At 33.8% G+C, this 17,848-nt stretch overlaps 1 protein-coding gene across 1 annotated transcript in view; it reads left to right on the top strand.

Moving 5' to 3' along the window:
- The window catches only part of LOC149806499 (pre-mRNA-splicing factor 38A-like), a 30,044-nt gene extending 13,793 nt beyond the window's left edge, over positions 1-16,251 (top strand). The window contains exons 4-9 of the mRNA XM_089953906.1: positions 1,397-1,482; positions 3,418-3,519; positions 5,681-5,799; positions 8,571-8,620; positions 9,761-9,791; positions 11,792-16,251. Coding sequence (XP_089810032.1) covers positions 1,397-1,482; positions 3,418-3,519; positions 5,681-5,799; positions 8,571-8,620; positions 9,761-9,791; positions 11,792-12,002 — 599 coding nt within the window. The 3' untranslated portion in view covers positions 12,003-16,251. The remainder of the gene's footprint in view (positions 1-1,396; positions 1,483-3,417; positions 3,520-5,680; positions 5,800-8,570; positions 8,621-9,760; positions 9,792-11,791) is intronic.
- Positions 16,252-17,848: the final 1,597 nt, after the last annotated feature.

Here is a 17,848-nt window from a genome sequence, read left to right as displayed (position 1 = left end):
TCTGGAGAAAACCAACAACCTTGGGTAACCCTTGTACCCTGATCATTGTCTGTAACCCAGTTCAAGGAAACTGTACAGGTGAGGTAAACATATTTTATATAATGTATTTATGTTTGACTAACAGCATATATCAAATTAATTGTTAGTCATGGACCAGAAATGCTTATGGAATGACCTATTGTCTGTCTATATAAATTGTTATTGCTACTTATCCTAAACTACTTAAAGGAAATTTTGACACATTCATCCTGTGATCTAGTTGTTACTAAATGATGATGCTTGGACATCCAATATGGCCACCACAGTGATCGTGTTGAAAATCTTGTTGCCGCTACTCCTCTTGAATTGATGGTCATATAAACTTGGGGTTCTGAATAAAAGATTTCATATTAGGTCTGTTTAGTCCTAAACAAAAATGGTTCCCCTTTGACATCCATTATGGCCACCAAGGCAGCAATTCCAAAACTCATATGTTTGCAACTAGTCCTAAACAAATGGTCATATTGGGGTAGGGTTTTCACTAAAGGCTATATTATAATGTCTGGTTTGACCTTAATGAATATGCTGCATATCTGGCTACCAGATGGTTTCAGCCCACATCAGTTTAAAATTCTCTTAGCATAGACTAATTTTGCCAGTAGGGCGGCAGATTTTGGAGAGACTCTTTCTCTATTTTTGGACATGTTTTGATAGACTTGTAGTCCATTCATGGTATAGATATTCTTCTTGCTTAACCTTTTTGTTTATTGCAGGTATACACAGATTAATTAACTTATCTATGTTTCACCTTGAGCACAGGATAGCGGGTTTCAAAAAAATATTTGTCCTCTGTCCCAAAATCTTGACCCTGTGCACCCCACCCCCACACAGGTGTCCTGACAAAAATCCTTGAGACATACGGATACTCGGGCATGATGATGATCTATATTCATGGTATGGATCACCTGTGGCAGATCTGGCTGATAGTTTAATGGGATTGAATAAGTGAGAAACAGGTAAGCCGGTATGAAAATTGTGATCACTGTTTATTTCTAAATGACCTCACTTTTTGACCCAAGCACTACTTTCTGCATTTCTGCAATGAACGTTGGATATGGGGTTTTATTCATGGGTCCTAAATTAAACTGTAAGAGATCTTCACCCTAAAACCATCTATACATTTAATGGACATGATAAATGCATCTGATACCAGTTCTGGGACATACCACTTGCTCTTGGCTCATAACTTGCCACTTTATAAACTGACTGGACATGAAGCAACAAGTACACATTAAGAAAGTTGCAACTATGACCCCTAAGTCTGGCCATGACCCAAGGTGCAGTTTGGAAGCATACAGATATGCAACTTGGCATACTTTGTGCTTGCTTTTACATCAGTGTCTGCCTTTCATTTCAGAATTTCATCTTAAACATATGGATGAATTCATAGATGACCTACTGAGGGAAGAAAGAATTTGTGACATAATATTACCCAGAATTCAGGTTTGTAGAAAATCATCTTATGGATCACGTAAAGAAGAAATCACATAGAGATTATCGATGCATTCCTATTAGATCAGGTAATTAGACTTGAAAGTTACTTTAAAAATGTGCTTATTTACAATTTTAACTCACCTCTGTGAAGTAGAGGAGAAATATTGTTCTGCCTGCAGCAGTTTTATTGGTATCCATACATATAAAAGTGTTCACATATGTACAGCCTCACTGAATCTCAAACATTCATTCTTCCTTTCATATCAAAACTGTTTGAGAAATCAAATGATACCCAGTCGGCATCATCTTTCTAAACAAATATTTGGGAGTTATTTTTGAAAGATTATGAATGCTTGACAAATCCTTTGTATTTATATAAAGACAGGAAGAATGCTATCAATGAAAATAGATATGTAGCTGCCATTCTGATATTCTCATTTGCAAGATAAGGGTTTATGGTACGTAAGATGACTTTGTAGGTTTTTTACAGAGCTATCTGTCCAATCAAAAGCAGCAAATTAAAATGCATGGTGTCTTGAGTGGCAGGAATGAAACTGAAAAAGGGGTTCCTCAGGAGTCAATCCTCAGACCATTACTCTTTAATGTTTTTATGAGTGATATTTTTTATTTTATTAATTATGGCTCTTTTGATAAATTTGCTGATGATAAACACTTGTCCTTTTTCTCACTGGACTTTGACATGCTGATTGACACATTGAAAAAGAGTCTCAAGATTCTGATTGACTGGTTCACCATGAACAAAATGCAAGTCAACCCTAAAAACTTTCAAGCACTCGCTGTGGGTAAAAAGATTTTCAATATGAAACCTGAAACTGTAAGAACAGACAGAAGCTATAAGAGTAGCTATAAGGTGGACAGGTTATATCCATCACATCCTAGCTTGTGATCAGTTGCTGCATTTTGAATGTCATAAACATATTTTCCTTTCTCTTTAAATTTAAAATGTACATGTGTGTTGTATATACACCTGTGGATTGTCAGAAATGGGTGAGATGGATGATTACAGCTGCTCCATTTTTTTTCAAGTCAAATTATGAATGAACAGACTGACATGAATTTTCCTTCCCTGGATCTTCCTTGTTATCTTCATTGCAAAAGTAATTTAGTAAACTATTATTATGCACATAATAAAGATCACCTCACATAACAACTAGTTATAAAGTTTTCATGACATTATAAATGCAGACAGCTCCTTAATAGTGTAATGGCTTAACTTTAAATGCAGTTGATCCACCATATAATTAAATAAAATTAAAGAATCACTTCTGTCATTTAATCAGTTCATAAAGGAAACTGACAACTGTGTTGATAAAATGCCTTTTATTACTTTCATAGCGTTAACATTCTGGATTTAAATCGGTGAGTGATCCATTTGTGAATATCACTGTTTAGTAAACAGCAGTGTAACAGGGCCATTTAAATTACTGCCAATTAATCATACCAGATTTTTTTGGTTTGCTGTGTTCTAATTAGCCAAAAATTTGGTCACTTAGCCCAGCATCACAGGACATGAATGGAGACAGGTATATTCAGGAATTCACTATACATGGAAGCCATGAATGGCCCTGTTAAGGTAGATAAGGTCTTGAAAGCATGAAAATTAGCACTTACCCAAGTTGTTTTAAAAACAGGAAAAAGAACTAGTCCCGGACTAGAGACTTGAAAATGTTTACTTTTCTAACTATGAAAGTGAATGATCTGGGATGTCAGGCAATGGGATTTGATCAGCTTTGACAAAACGTGCATAGGTCCTTGAAAAATATAGAGTAATAAGCTGTTTGTGTGGAATACAAAACTCATTTACAAGCATTCTTAGAATAAATAAAGACCAAGGATTTGAAACTTTACAAGTTTGCGGAGAGCCCTCCAAATGACATTTAGCAGTTCATGACTAACAAAATGTCTTGATGTATACTATTGCAGAAGAGGGGTATCTTGGAGGAATCCAACCAGCTGGATGCACGAGTCAGTGCTCTTGATGAAGATCTGGAGGACATGGAATCAGAAGAAGAAATAGAGGATATGGTAATTATTGCCCAAACTTGTCGGGAGAAAAAAGGTGGGGAAATTGGGTGAAATTTTGGAAAGGCAAGGGCAAGGGACAAAAAGGTAGGGCTATTATTAAGGAGTCATTCAGTCAGAGGTAGGTGATAGTCATAAACAAAGAATATAACAGGCACAGAATCAGAGGAGGGAGATTGGGCAATGAGCACTCCACCCATGTAATTAGGGCCAATAAGGGATGGGTGTGAAGGTGGTAGTACAAGAAAATGGGGAGAGCTGAGTTTAGAAGTCAAGTTTTTAGTTAAGATGAATGCAGGTCAGTGCTATGGATGAAGATCTAGAGCATCTCTGCCATAAGGATGGTGACTACTTCCCATATCGTTTGTGTTTGTATTCTGGTTCTAGTCAATATGGCTTTTGCCTTTTGTGACAATTTTTTTACCAGCTACAGAACCAGGTTAGTAGTAAAAATGTATCTGAAGGATTTTATAAGCACTTATGTGATGAGATAGAAAAATGTCATCATGATAGAACATCTGTGTATGTTTAAGAATGCACAAGTTAAGAAGGCTGTTTAGTTTTTAACATTTAATGAAAAATTAGCTGAGCTGATCAATGCTTTATTCTTCTACTGAAGACTCACACCATGACATTAATACAGTTGCTCCACATAAAAATACAGTATTCATCTCAAGAAATATTTAAGGAACGAGATAGTTGCATAACTTTACTTGCATACCTTTAAGTCCATTAGAGTTATGAATGATAATCAATAATGTTTAAATACTCCACATAATTATAATTTTGTTTGACCAAATTCTTTTGCTTTCTCCAACACAGGTTTTAGCACAGATGTGTACTCATTAATCAAACTAATTTTACCACGTAGGGGTAGTTCAGTCTTTCAACACTTAACTAGTCATTATGACATCTTGACATGCAAGTCAAGACAAACGAGAGTCTTGGCTACTTAAAGACATGTATGTAATGATTTTCTGCTATTACATCTTTTGAATGAATCTGACTTTAGAATATTGGTTTGTTGGTCTCCATCATGAAAACTCCAAAGCTACACCACATGCTTAGTTAATAAACCTGGGTGCATAATTAAACAGACAAACATTGAGTAGATCATTTATGCAGAAGAAGAGCATAAATTACAATTATATAAGAAGCAGAGAAACATGATCTTAAATAGTTTATCTACAATCATTTAGTTATTAATAATTTACTCATAGTCTTTTGTTGGAACTCATCTTTGTCAGCATACATGTCAGGTATTATTTTAACTTCCTGTGCCTTTCTTACAGACAAATCTACTACATTATGCTAACCATAAATAGTCTGGACCAGCATGTGTCATGAATTTAGCAGCTAAAATACATTTCCAAGTTTTAATTGAATTTCAGTTTTTGGGGAGGAGATTGAAATGTAAAATTGAAACTTGGGATTAAAATTTGTTTCTGTTTTTGAAATAGATGGTTTTCGTTTAATGGAACAATGATGATATTAAAGAAGGACAAATTTGGGACCCCAGAATAATTTTGATCTTGACAGGATTCCAGTATATTGAGGGTTTGATTCTGAGAGTTTTCACTATCTTTTCCTTTCAATGGATAAGTCGGATTTACAAAAACAATGGAGAAGGATTGGACACTTATTAAAGATAAAGAGAATACTTGTTCATGGTCATAGTAATAAAGATGAGGGGCTCAAGATTTTTAATTGCTATATCTGATCTCTGAAAAAGCTTTGTTGCCTTTTTAATATAAAGAAGTGACTGTAATGGTTTCTTCAGAAATAAACTTTTCTGCACTCTATTGGCTTTATCCTGACAGCAAAGATGGAATATTACGTTTACACAAGTGGGGGGGGGATGGGGCAGTGATTAAGAGCATTGACACCATAACAGCCACCCCCATTATTTATGTTTAGCCATTGATTGCGTTACCTCAGTAACTTTGGCTGGGTCATGGGTTCTGTTATAGTTTTACTGCCTGTGCTGCCAGTCAGCTTGGATACTAGTTTGGCTTCTTTTACTTTCCAAATTTATTAAGTTTATTTCCTTTCTATCTGCCAAAAACTAAGAAAATATAAAAAGAGTACAAAATATTTATTTCCATAACCAGGTATAAATTAAAAATTAATGTATTAAATTTGTGGTTGTTCATGTCAATTTCAGGAATTTCAAAACATTCAAAACAATCCAGAAAAGAAAAGGGGGCACAAAGAACAGGACAAGCCAGAAAAGAGTCCCTCACCACACCGCCGGCATGACAGAGGTCACTCTCCTCACAGGAGGTAGATCTATCCTCAATGAACATTAGGATGAAGCACATTGTATTAGAGGTTTTGGTAGCATTTTGAAAACAGGAGGTCCTGCCCCAGATTTTATCAACAATATTAATGTCTCATCTATATTTTGACATAAAATTATATACATTTGAATTCTGCTGGTCAGAATCTAGAAGAGGTTATGTCTGTCTGTTAATACAAGTTTGTTACCACTACGCCTCCTTAACTACTTGGAGGATTGTCACTAAACTTTACACACACATTCATCCCATGATTAGCTGGTCATAATGAAAATGTTTGTTCTTGGACATCCAAGATGGCTGCCACAGTCGCCATCTTGAAAATCTTATTATCCCTACTTGTCCTGAATGGAAGGTCAAATCAACATTGGGTTTCACTGAAAGAATTCTTATGATGTCATATTTTGACCTAAAGTTATCTGCATTTGAGTTCTACTGGTCAGAAATTGATCATGTTTGACAGAAATCCTAGCATATAGATCTTTTTTTCTACAAGTGGTGTCAATCCACCATCAAAAATGGCCACTGTTACTAAAAATAGAAAAAAATATTTAAATAAATTCAGGCAAAAAGCTGCTCAACAGAATTTAACCAAATTTTAAAGAAAGCATCTTGGCATAAAGAGCTTTCAGATAATACAATTAATGCCAATATGCAATTAAATATCACTGCCATTACCAGAAATAAGACCGCCCAAAATTAAGAGAACTTTATTTAAGAAATTGCACAATAGAAATAGACCAAGAAAGCATTCTGGTATTAAGGGGTTTCAGATTTATACAAATTATGCTGATTGGTCAACTAAGATGGATGACATTAAAAATAATATAAAATATTTTAAACAACTTACAACTTTGCAAAAAGACCATTCAGCAGAATTTGATAAGATTTTATTAAAACCATGAAGGGCTTTTAAATGTGTATAAAAGATGCCAATCTGCCAGTAAATGTGGTTGCTGTTTCAAAAAATAGAACAATTTTTAATAACTTCTTAAAAGAGGAAGTCTCAACACACTTGTATCAAGTTTGACATAATGTGTCCTAGCTTGAATGCATTTTCAGATTTATACAAATCATGTACTGCCATCAAATATCATTGCCATTATTAAAATTAAAAAACGTTTATACAACTTTTGTTGAAGAAAAGCCACTGAATAGAATTTGACTAACTTTGACATTAAATATCCTGGCATAGAGACCTTTCAGTATTGGATGAAAGGATGCTTTGTACCATCAAATAAGGATCAAGAAAGAAAAGCTAGAGAAACCTTGAAACAGTTGTTTTCATAATGCATGCCATTAGCAGCATTGGGAGAAATTTCAATAGAAGGCTTCTTACTGACCCAGATTACTTGGCCATCTGTTCTTGCATTTGACTCATAGACGGATGTCAGCCAGGTGAGTGATTTCAGGTGCACTTGTTCCTCTTGTTCAAATCAGTCCTTGCATTCATTAAGAGACTAGGAGTATAACTTTTAAAATTTATAAATTCAACAGACAAAATTATGATGCCAGTTTAAAAAAGTTGAAAGTCACAGACAAGAAATTGGACTTGAGGTTCTGTGTGCAGGGACTGTTGCTTTGAAAGCTTTGTAAAAAGTGGTATATTAAGCTTTTTTCCACTTATTATTGATACTTTTTTAAATCTTATTTTGTAGCAAAGGAACTTGATTGTAATATGAATATTATGCACTTTATAAAACCCCAGTATATAGTTCATCACCAGCTGTTCTATTTATTGACAGTCGGGTTACCTCCCCTGACACACTTCACAAACAGGTATAAACAATGCTCCACATCCAGACTGGGAAACATTCAGATTTATCATACTGAAGATATCAGTAAATTTCAGGAAATGTGTAACTAATTGAATAAGGTAAAGAGCAGCGATATCTCCTTGTACAAATGGATTTTGTAAGGTAATACATAGTTACATAGTTTGCATTTTAATTAGTAGTTTGCATTAGTATGATCTGCTTCCCACCCATTAGCAAAATATCAATGCCACAATTGTTTTTTAATGCAAACGGAAACAGAGAAGCAATCTAAATTTACCCATTAACTACATTTTTTCTATGTAATTTTTCTGTTCTAGAAACTATCATATTTTTCTTACAATAATTAGAACAAAAGCCAAAAATGATCATCGACAGGAATGTTTGTTTTCTGTGAATTCGTATATTTATTTCACATTTTAAGGTTTATTAATTTTGCTCAGTAGAACATTTCTTACTACTATCTACACTCCCCATGTACAGTTTTATACAAAATAGATGACAGTAATTTAATCTTGTTCTGTACTAGAATACAGTTGAACATTGATACTGATTGTACACTGGTACTGTGAAATCACTATTTTTTGTGGGGTACCTCTTTTTATGGAATCTCAATGCTACAGACCATGTAGTTAAAGACCCAGGACTAATAATTCTGTGGAAAATAGAATTCCTTCATGAATTCACAAATTTATGTGCCAAAGAAAATGTATTTCTTGGAAACAGTAGAACTCCTTTATGAATTCACAAATTTAAGTACTAAAGAAAAAGTATTCTTTTGATACAGTACAGCTCCTTCACAAATCCACAAATTTAAGTACCAAAGAAAATGTATTTCTTGGAAACAGTAGAACTCCTTTTATGAATCCATAAATTTAAGTACCAAGGAAAATGAATTCTTTCACAGAATCACAAAATTTTTATACTGATGAAAATATATGAATCACAGTTTTTTTAAATGTATTTATGTCTTGACTTACAGAGACAGAGATAGAGGAAAGAAAAGAGACAGAGACAGGAAACATGAGAGAGGTATAAGTTTGTTTTGGGGTTTTATTTCTCCATGAGCCTCGAAAAGGTCCTTTTAATATATTTTGATTTGCAATTTAAAATGTTTATAGCATGTATAGATATCAGTATTACATTTCTCTTTTTCATGCTTTCGTTCGTGAGAAGTCAGACAGTCATTTTTCCAGTGTCATTGTTTGCAGTTTTTAAGATCTTAGTTCAGCTTTATCATTTGCATGTATTTCCTAGACTCATTAATACATTCTCATCATATTTGGCATTGATCATTATGATGCTAAGACAATTAATTTAACAATATACTCTCTCACCCCTTTCTACTGAGGTCACATTCACAGAGATTTTATGTTAAGATTTTAGTTCATGTTTTTTCCATTGCTTTTATTTCCTAAACCACTTGATAGATTCTTGTCATATTTGGCAACAATCATTGTAAAGCTAAGACAATTTATTCTATGAAATACTTTCTTGGCGTTTCAAATTACAATTGTTGAAAATTTGTATTAAGGTTTTGGTTCATGCTGTTTCATTTCCTTATATTTTCTAAAACCTTTGATGAAGTGTCTTCACACTTTGGGTGAGTCAGTGTGATGTTAATAATTCATTGTGACACTCACTAAACATTTTGACCTTTGGTCAGGGTCATGTTTTACAGCAATACTCATGGGCTCAACATGCAGTCCCAAACTTTTTTGTTCTGGTTTATTTCTTCTTGTTTACAAGTAGCTGGTTTCCAGGCCAAACTCTGACTCCAGAAGCTCTGAATTACTCAAATAATAAGCTAATGCAAAGCAGATAATGTGCGATATTTTGCTTCGTTTTCAAATGTTGGCGTTGGTTTGCAAGTATTTTTGGTGAGACTTCTAGATTTTTTAAAGCTCTTGTAGACTTTAATTTTCTAACTTCATCTTATAATTAATTTCATAATGGAAAGAGCACATAAGTATGTTTGTCTAAATAGTTATAATTGTACTTTATTTTATTTTATAAAAATTAACACAATTTTGTTATGTTATTTGATAAAAATGAAAACAATTGTAAAAATTCTTTTGGTGTATTTTAGTTTGTGACATAAGTCCCCTTTTTGATGCCATATTCAACCTGTTTTATCATCTAACCCTCATGTTTAATTCTTTTGTGTTTCAGATAAAAGACCAAGAGAAGATGATGAAGAGAGGTATTAAAGACATTTACACAAAATATAGCAAACATTTTGTTGGTGAAAATATGTTTTGAAATCATGCTATCTATAAAAGGTATGGTTTACATCAACAGTTACTTTGCATCAAAGGGAGAGTTTTGTGAATAGCAATAGAAAAATCATCATTCATTTACTTATTCTCTTTTGCTTGCTATCATGAGACGTTTTGCAAAGGCAGGCCTACATTACTTTTATTTACAGTTGAGAAAAATAGAGATAACATAAACTACTATTCTCAGTTAACGACGTAAGTTTTGCCATCTATTAGGAAACCAAGATCATCAAATCAAACAAAATCCTTTTGATAATCACAGTTATCAAGCCTTACTTATTTTTGCCCATATTAAAACCTGCTGTAGTAGACACCTGAATATAAACGATACCTCTTAAGAGACAACATATATGAAACCAATTATTAGCAGATCACTTAACCCTTTCCCGCATACAATGATATCTGTGCCAGTACAGTATTTAAATGTGTGTTTAGATACCCCAGTCATATCGCCATGCAAACACTTCCATATGCTGTTCATAAACAACCACCATTTACAAGATCAGTTTATACCTGTTGGGAATACCCCCTTTTGTAGAAAGATACTTTTTGTAACATTATAGCACATGCTTCTGTATTAGATGAGCATAAATTGACATTCAGACTGAAGAGGACATGAGAATTGGAATCCTAAATTGACAGAGAAAAGATCACATGCAGATTTCCCCAAAATGTAAATGGCTGCTGCTGTCTTTACAGATAGAATCTAGACTATTGGCTTGATTTTTGAGGATTAAATTTATCACAAGATCTAGTCCGTAATCATGAAAAACTTTTATGAATAAAACAAGCCAAAATAACCTGCAAAGTGATGGCCATGATCATAGATTTTCAACTCACCACTTGATGTATATACAAGCAAGAATGTTGCTCTTTATCATTTTATATTTGAGAAGCACACAGTAAAGACAATATTGAATGTAAAAGCTTTCAATGAGCATAAATTTGTGTGAGGTTTTTCAAAGCCAGTCTGGTTAGAATGCTGTTGGCTTCTGGCATGTTATTCTATTGTTAGAACTGTGTACTGTGGAGCACATGTAGTTCAGTCCTTAAAAGGCAAAAATTGTTGGTTCCTTGAGTGTCTTCTGCAGATAGATTTCACATTTAAGCCAACTATCATCCAAATTATTGATATGCTTTGTCTGGCCTGCAGTGTGGGCACATTTGTTTTACAAATATGCAAATATAATTGAGAGTAGGATGTCATGTTCTAACAATATTTATGTCACACCTGTATGTGATGAAAATGATCTATATTCGTTGTTGTTAATATTATCATCTGACCTGGCACTCATCAAAGACTAGGAGTGCAGCTTATGAAGTATGTTGTTCCTTGGTAAAATAAGCAGCTGTGTTCAGAAACATTCAAAAAATACATAATTTTCAACTTTAAGATGTATGTTGTATTGTGAATTGAATATTAAAAGTTTAGTTTCACTGTGCAGTCAAGTTGAGGAATTTTATGAATACTTGGTCTAGAATTAGGGAATATTATTGTACAAACCTTGTAATGTGTGTTGCATTAGGATTTTTTAAACTATCCAAAATAGTCACACTTATTGTATTTTTGTGTGTTTAACAGAGGAATCAGGACATAGCATAATTTCTTTTATATTAATGTTAGGCACTTAAATCAAATCCCAGTAATCATCATGTAATCTCTGTTATGAAGGTACTCTTCATCCATAATTAGACAGGAGTCTAGTCTTAGTCTTTACAGTAAGTCTTGAAAATTGAATAGCTAACAAAATAGTAATAATTTCCAAGTTATTAGGAGCCTTAGTTTTTTTATGTTGTATTAGCTTTTTATTTATTTTGTTGATGAAAATTCAAGCAGAAATGAGAACATGAAATAACAGATTCATTCTTTAATGAGTCCTTTTTTTGGGAGGAGAAATGTAATTCCTACGTACTTATTTTGCAGACGAAAAAGCAAGAAAAAACGTGAGCATGAACGTGACAGAGATCGTGGTGGTGATGATGATAAGCACAGGCGAGACAGGCACAGAGATAAGGATCATGATAGAGGTCATCGTCATAGAGACAGAGGTCACCATGATAAAGATATTGATATGGATATTCAGCAAGCCAATGAACTCAGGGCAAAGCTTGGAATGGCACCACTAAAACCATAGGGGAATAATTTACCATTCAATCAAAGACACCTGATCTTGTTATGTACATGTCTAGATAATGTTATATACATGTCTTGACAGACCGGTTAGTCCATAGTGTTTTTCCAATAAGTGATGAAATATTTTTTAAACATGTAGGCACCCACCCCTACTCCCAGACCTGCCATCTTTTATTATGAAGCTTGTGAATATCAATAAGTTTCTACCTGAAGACGTGATAAGTTTCCTTGGGGATTTCATGAAATTAATTCAGTAGTAGGTAACATAAAATTTTCGTAACCCTACCATGTTTTATTCTTGTTTTAGTAATTTTTTTAAAAGTTGACAGTTGACTGAAATACAGTCAATGCCTGCCTTAAACAGATCACTTTTTTTTAATACGTTGGTATTGATTATTTATCTAACAGGTGATATATTTTTTTTTACAGAACACTTTAAATACTGAATTTTAGTGGAGTAACCAAAACTTTAGCTAGAAACATAAATTGTCATAACAGTGTTTGCAACCTGTCTTCTATAAACATTAAATGCATTGAGACTTGCCATGTTAAAAATAAAAACAGCTGTTTGCGTTTACACAGTTGATTGAAAGCCTCATCTTTAGATGGCATGAATCCTACCCGAAATAGTAAGAATTGGAATCAGTCCCTGCTTTTATCAATGCTGAGTATATGAATTTGCATAAAGTGAATGAATAAATTGACATTTTTTTAAACGCTTTTATTGTTTCACAATTGCACATATAACAAGAAGTATGTTTTAATCAATACTTCTGTTTCTGTTTTGCACCCATATGTATCAGAAGATATATAAGTATAACTTTTCAATAGGCAATGATGTCTGTAACAGGATCATACTAATTGCATATTTCACTTCATTGTCTGAAATTTAATTTTATAATTTCATGTATTGCAGGCCTTCTCAATAATTTCATTCCAAAATGCTGATCATTATTGCACCTGCAAATTACATAAAAGATTTTCAAATACTGTATATATTTGCTTATAAGACGAGTCCAGCTGCAGACTGCACACACCCAGATCTGCCATCACATAATGTACATTTGATAGTAGTAATCAGTACAACAAACAACATAGACCCTGATCTGCAGGCACGTTATGCTACAGCAGATCAAGATCTTTGCTGTTTGCAGTTGACTCTACTTATAAGAGAGTATATATGGTATGCTTCTTTTGGATTTCGTTTGTCTAAATAGTAGGATCTTGAAATAATTTTTAACTCACTTGGCTTTTAAGTCCTAGTTTCTAATAGTACAACCATGTGATTTGTAGAATCTATTATGTACTGTCCATCATCGATGAACATTTGCTATTTATTCAACATCTCTGAAACTGCTGGACCAGTTTTGGCAAATTTTGACAGAGAATACCCTGTCATAAATGCCTTTTAAATTTTAAATCTGCTGGTCATAGACAAAAAAGATTGAGTGATGGCCTGTTGTCTGCTGTCAAATGTCCATCTTCCAAGATACATCCATCCATTTGCAAAAGTTCATTATCAATATACCTCTTGAACTTCTTGGAAGATTGCCATGGAACTGTACACACACATTCTTCTCAAGGTTTAGTTGGTCCTAAATAAAAATAGTGTTGCTCAGATATCCATTATCACTTCCACATTAGCCACCTTGAAAATCTTGTTTTGTCTGTTGTTTGCCAACCGTCGTTCATCTGTCTTTTAGCACAAGATTGTTATCACTACTTGTGTTTAATGATTTGGAAGATTACTGTAAGCTTTACGCACACATTCATCCAAAGGTCTAGCTAGTTCTAATGAAAATGGCACTGCTCAGGCTTAATCATGGCTGGTACAACAGCCGTCTTTAAAATCTTGTTATCACTACTCATTTCAGCTTGAGGTTTTCACTAAAATAGTTCTTATGATTGGTCCTGAATGAAAATGCTTCCACTTGGACATCCAGAATGGCTATCACAGCTGAAATCTTGTTATTGCTGAACAGAAAATCATATCAGTGTTGCATTTTCACCAGAATATTTATCATGCCTAAACGATAATGGTGCTGTCTGACATCCAATATGGCTATCACAGTGTCCATCTTGAAAATCTTGTTATCACTACTCCATCTGAATGGATTTTCATATCAACACATGAGTTTATGAAAAGACTTCTTATGATGTAATGTTTGACCTAAATGAAAATGGTGCTGAGATGACATCCAGTATGACCACCACAGCAGCCATCTTTAAAATCTTTGGCTATTTCTCCTGAACAGAAAGTCATATCAGCATGGGGCTTTTCGCCAGAAGACTTCTTATGGTGTCAGGTTGAACTTAAAAATTGTGCTAATCTGATATCCAGTGTGTGACCACCACAGCAGCCAGCTTGAAATTCTTATCTTACTTCACCAAGATGGAAAGTCATATCAACATCAGGTTTTCACCAAAGGACTTCTTATTGTGTCTGCTTGGTATTTAATAAAAATGGTGCCAGTGGAACATTCAGTATGCTGCTTCCCCTAAATGAAACGGGGTCCACACAGTCATTAAAATCATTGAAAGTCACCAAGAAAGAAAAGAACACCTCGATTCAAGGCCTTGATGTCATTGATATTTCACCTAGGTCATTGAATTTTACAGGATTTAATTAAAAAATAAAATATAATGGAAAATTTAACTTTAGAGTCATTTATTTTACATTGTGTCATGATTGGAAGTATAGTTTTAATTTGGTCATATGTTAGCATAATTCATAGGAAATAATCAGATACCTTGCATAGCACCCCACTGAGATGACATAATTAGCACATGCATATTCTTTCACTTCATTAAGTTTACTTGGCACATTGGGCCCTGGAAAAAGCATTATGTCATTGTATGAACCTAGCATCAAGAGTTTTACAAATGCATGTTTAAAATACAGGCTACCTAGAAAACCCTTAATGGCTGAATCCCCGCACTTTTAATCTTTTAGATGATGCTTTTGTTCAGCAAATACTGGCTGATGATGGCATGATGCACCATACCCAGTGTTCACATGATAATGTCACACATGGATTTATTGGTTTTTATACAATTGAAAAACCCAGAAATTTGCTATCTGGTCATATTATAATTTTAGTGTGCTAAGGTGAGTAAAGGCAAAGCGAAATGTTTAAATCGTATTTGATCCTCATAATCAGCCAAATACATGCTCAACGCATACATTTTTACACGTTTTAAGATATTTTTGAGAATTTTAGATGTGCCTTGCCTGAAATTGAATTTTGAATTAAGTGAGTCAGGCATTTAATCAGAACTAGAAGATACATTGCTGACATGACAGAAGTAGTACATATAGTTAGTGACATCATTCCAAAGCTCAAAAATATGTTACTCTCCAAATGTATGTCAACTTTTTGACCAGTATATAACAAATTCATAACCTTTCCAACACAAGATATGTAATTTTGATAGATCTGTTCACCATCTTTAGAGGTAAAAACATTTGGACTGTTCATTTTTGAGATTGTTAGCACCAACCTATGGACTTGTAAACACAGACTAACCCCTTTCTATTCTTTAGGAGGGTTCATATGTATTGTCTCAATTTTAATTTACTGCTCAGTTTTGATGTACAAGAACACATGCAATTGAAACAGAATAGTAACATAAATTTATTTTATTTGATTCATTTGGATTGTGTTTTTATTTTGGAGTAAATCAATTCGAGGTGAATTCTAATGTAAAATCAGACAATTTGCCACCAAATTATTCTAAATAGAAAAAACTTGCGGATACATGTTTTCACTGTATTTTTAATTCACTTGATGACATGTTGGGATATTACAACATATATTTTAGGTTAAGATACTATAGAAAGTGTTTACTATTTTGACATGTTTGCTAATTCCCTTTTGTAAACAAGAAAACTGCTGATCTCGTACCTCTAAACTTGTTCCATTTGACTTAAGCTCGCTATGTATATGCCCCTTCAGACAGCAGACTGTGAAAGGGGCAAAAAAATATTCACACAGGGGTAAGGAACAGATTAAGCTCAGAAAAAATCAACATACACCACTCCCTCGATAACTCGCGCACATCGGGATCCAGAAACATCGACCGCACTATAAGTGAGGCGCGAGTTATCGAGGGACCTATAGAATAAGCCCAAAACCAACAAAGTGATTGACGACATAACGGAAAAATAAGGGGAGGTAGGCAGATTATACTGTTGAATACTCACTTTATAATCGTTCTGAGATTAACTGTTAATAAATATCTCTTCATAATGGTGTACTTTATTATTTTCTCATAGGACAACATTAATTTCAGGATAAATTACAGTATATTGAGGCGATCATCGAAAACATTATTCCACGTGGTTTCCGTTCGCTTAACATGTGTACCACTTCACACATTGTGTACTACGTCACTAATTTTTATGTTGAATTGGGTACATTCTAGTTTTATTGTTTGATCCAAATTAGACGTTTTTTTTATATACAAAAGATCGACTCTTTTCGAGAAACAGTGTCGATTGAACGATAGATAGATAGATAGATTTGAATGCGATAGAAGTAAAATGGAAAACAAAAAAAAACAAGGGTTAATCAGTCCTAACATATTTAACTGGTCTACAAATTTAAAGTGCCACGCTTGACAAATATCAATTCACTTTTTGAAAAAATCAGTTAATTTTTGTTTGTGTGTGTTACTCCTTGGTTTCTCTGCCGCCAAGCAAAATCCCTCAGATTTCTCAACTGCATGAGCTTTGCGTAGTCAACATTTTGGGTCTCCAGCCACCTTATGGCAATATCAAAATATTTGATTGCTTCCTGTGCAGAGGGGTGGGGGTGCAACATCTGCGTCTGCATCACTTTCAACACTTGTGTTACTCCAGTTAGAATCATCTTCTGCTGCAAATTTGTTCGCTATAGAAATAATTATAGTTTCATCTGACATGTATTCGGCTGATTCTATTATATCCTAAAGCATGAATGGATAATGTTTCCAATAACAAGTTTATATTGTACTCACCTTTACCTCATGTCACAATTAGAATTTTCTCATACAAACTATTTACCTAATGAAAAAAGTTTTAAATATTTACAAGATAAAAATGTTAGTTATAATTAGAAGAGCTGTTACTAAAATTATAATATAGAACTTGGAATATCTCAAGTATGCCAGAGGAATACCAATAACCTAGGACCAAACCCAACTTAACAAGTTTACTTCTATTAATAATGATCCTAATATTAAACCCATGCATGTAGAGAATATTTTAGCTATGTATTAGTTGTGTACAGGAAAGATTTTGAATTCACGTACTACTAAAACATTGTGGCGCTTTGAGAAAGATGGATATTGAAATGTTAGGTAAATATTGAAATATTACTGTTTCCTCCTCCTCTTCTTTTTGTGACAATTATGACACCCTACTCCCCATTAGGTAAAATCCAGGCAGCATCTTTGACGTGAAAGCACAGGAGTTGCAGCTGGATGAGGTAGTATAGAAGCTAAAGAGCAGTGGTTATGGTTAACACCTGCATCCAGTTACAATTACTTTTTTTAATATAAATACCATTTCCCTTTCATATTTTATTACATTTATTTATTCCTGTATTGTTTTTGTATTTGTTTCTTGTATTTAAATTAGTAACTGAAGTAGAACACTTGATACTGTGAGTAGTCATTGAAAACTGAAAATTGGTCATCGAAAAATCATTAAATTTTAGTTCCTCTAATCTCTATGTACCCTGTGAAAAGACATGGGCATCAGGTTTTCACCAAAAGACTAAGTATGATATCTAGTTGGCCTTGAATGAAAATGGTGACAGTATTTACTCCAACATAGCTGGCACAATGAACATATTGAAAATCCTG

This window comes from Sinohyriopsis cumingii, chromosome 1 (assembly GCF_028554795.1).
Source record: "Sinohyriopsis cumingii isolate HCF-2022 chromosome 1, ASM2855479v2, whole genome shotgun sequence".
Taxonomy (NCBI): domain Eukaryota; kingdom Metazoa; phylum Mollusca; class Bivalvia; order Unionida; family Unionidae; genus Sinohyriopsis; species Sinohyriopsis cumingii.
Note: the sequence above shows the minus strand (reverse complement) of the source record. Positions and strands in the feature narration are given on the sequence as shown.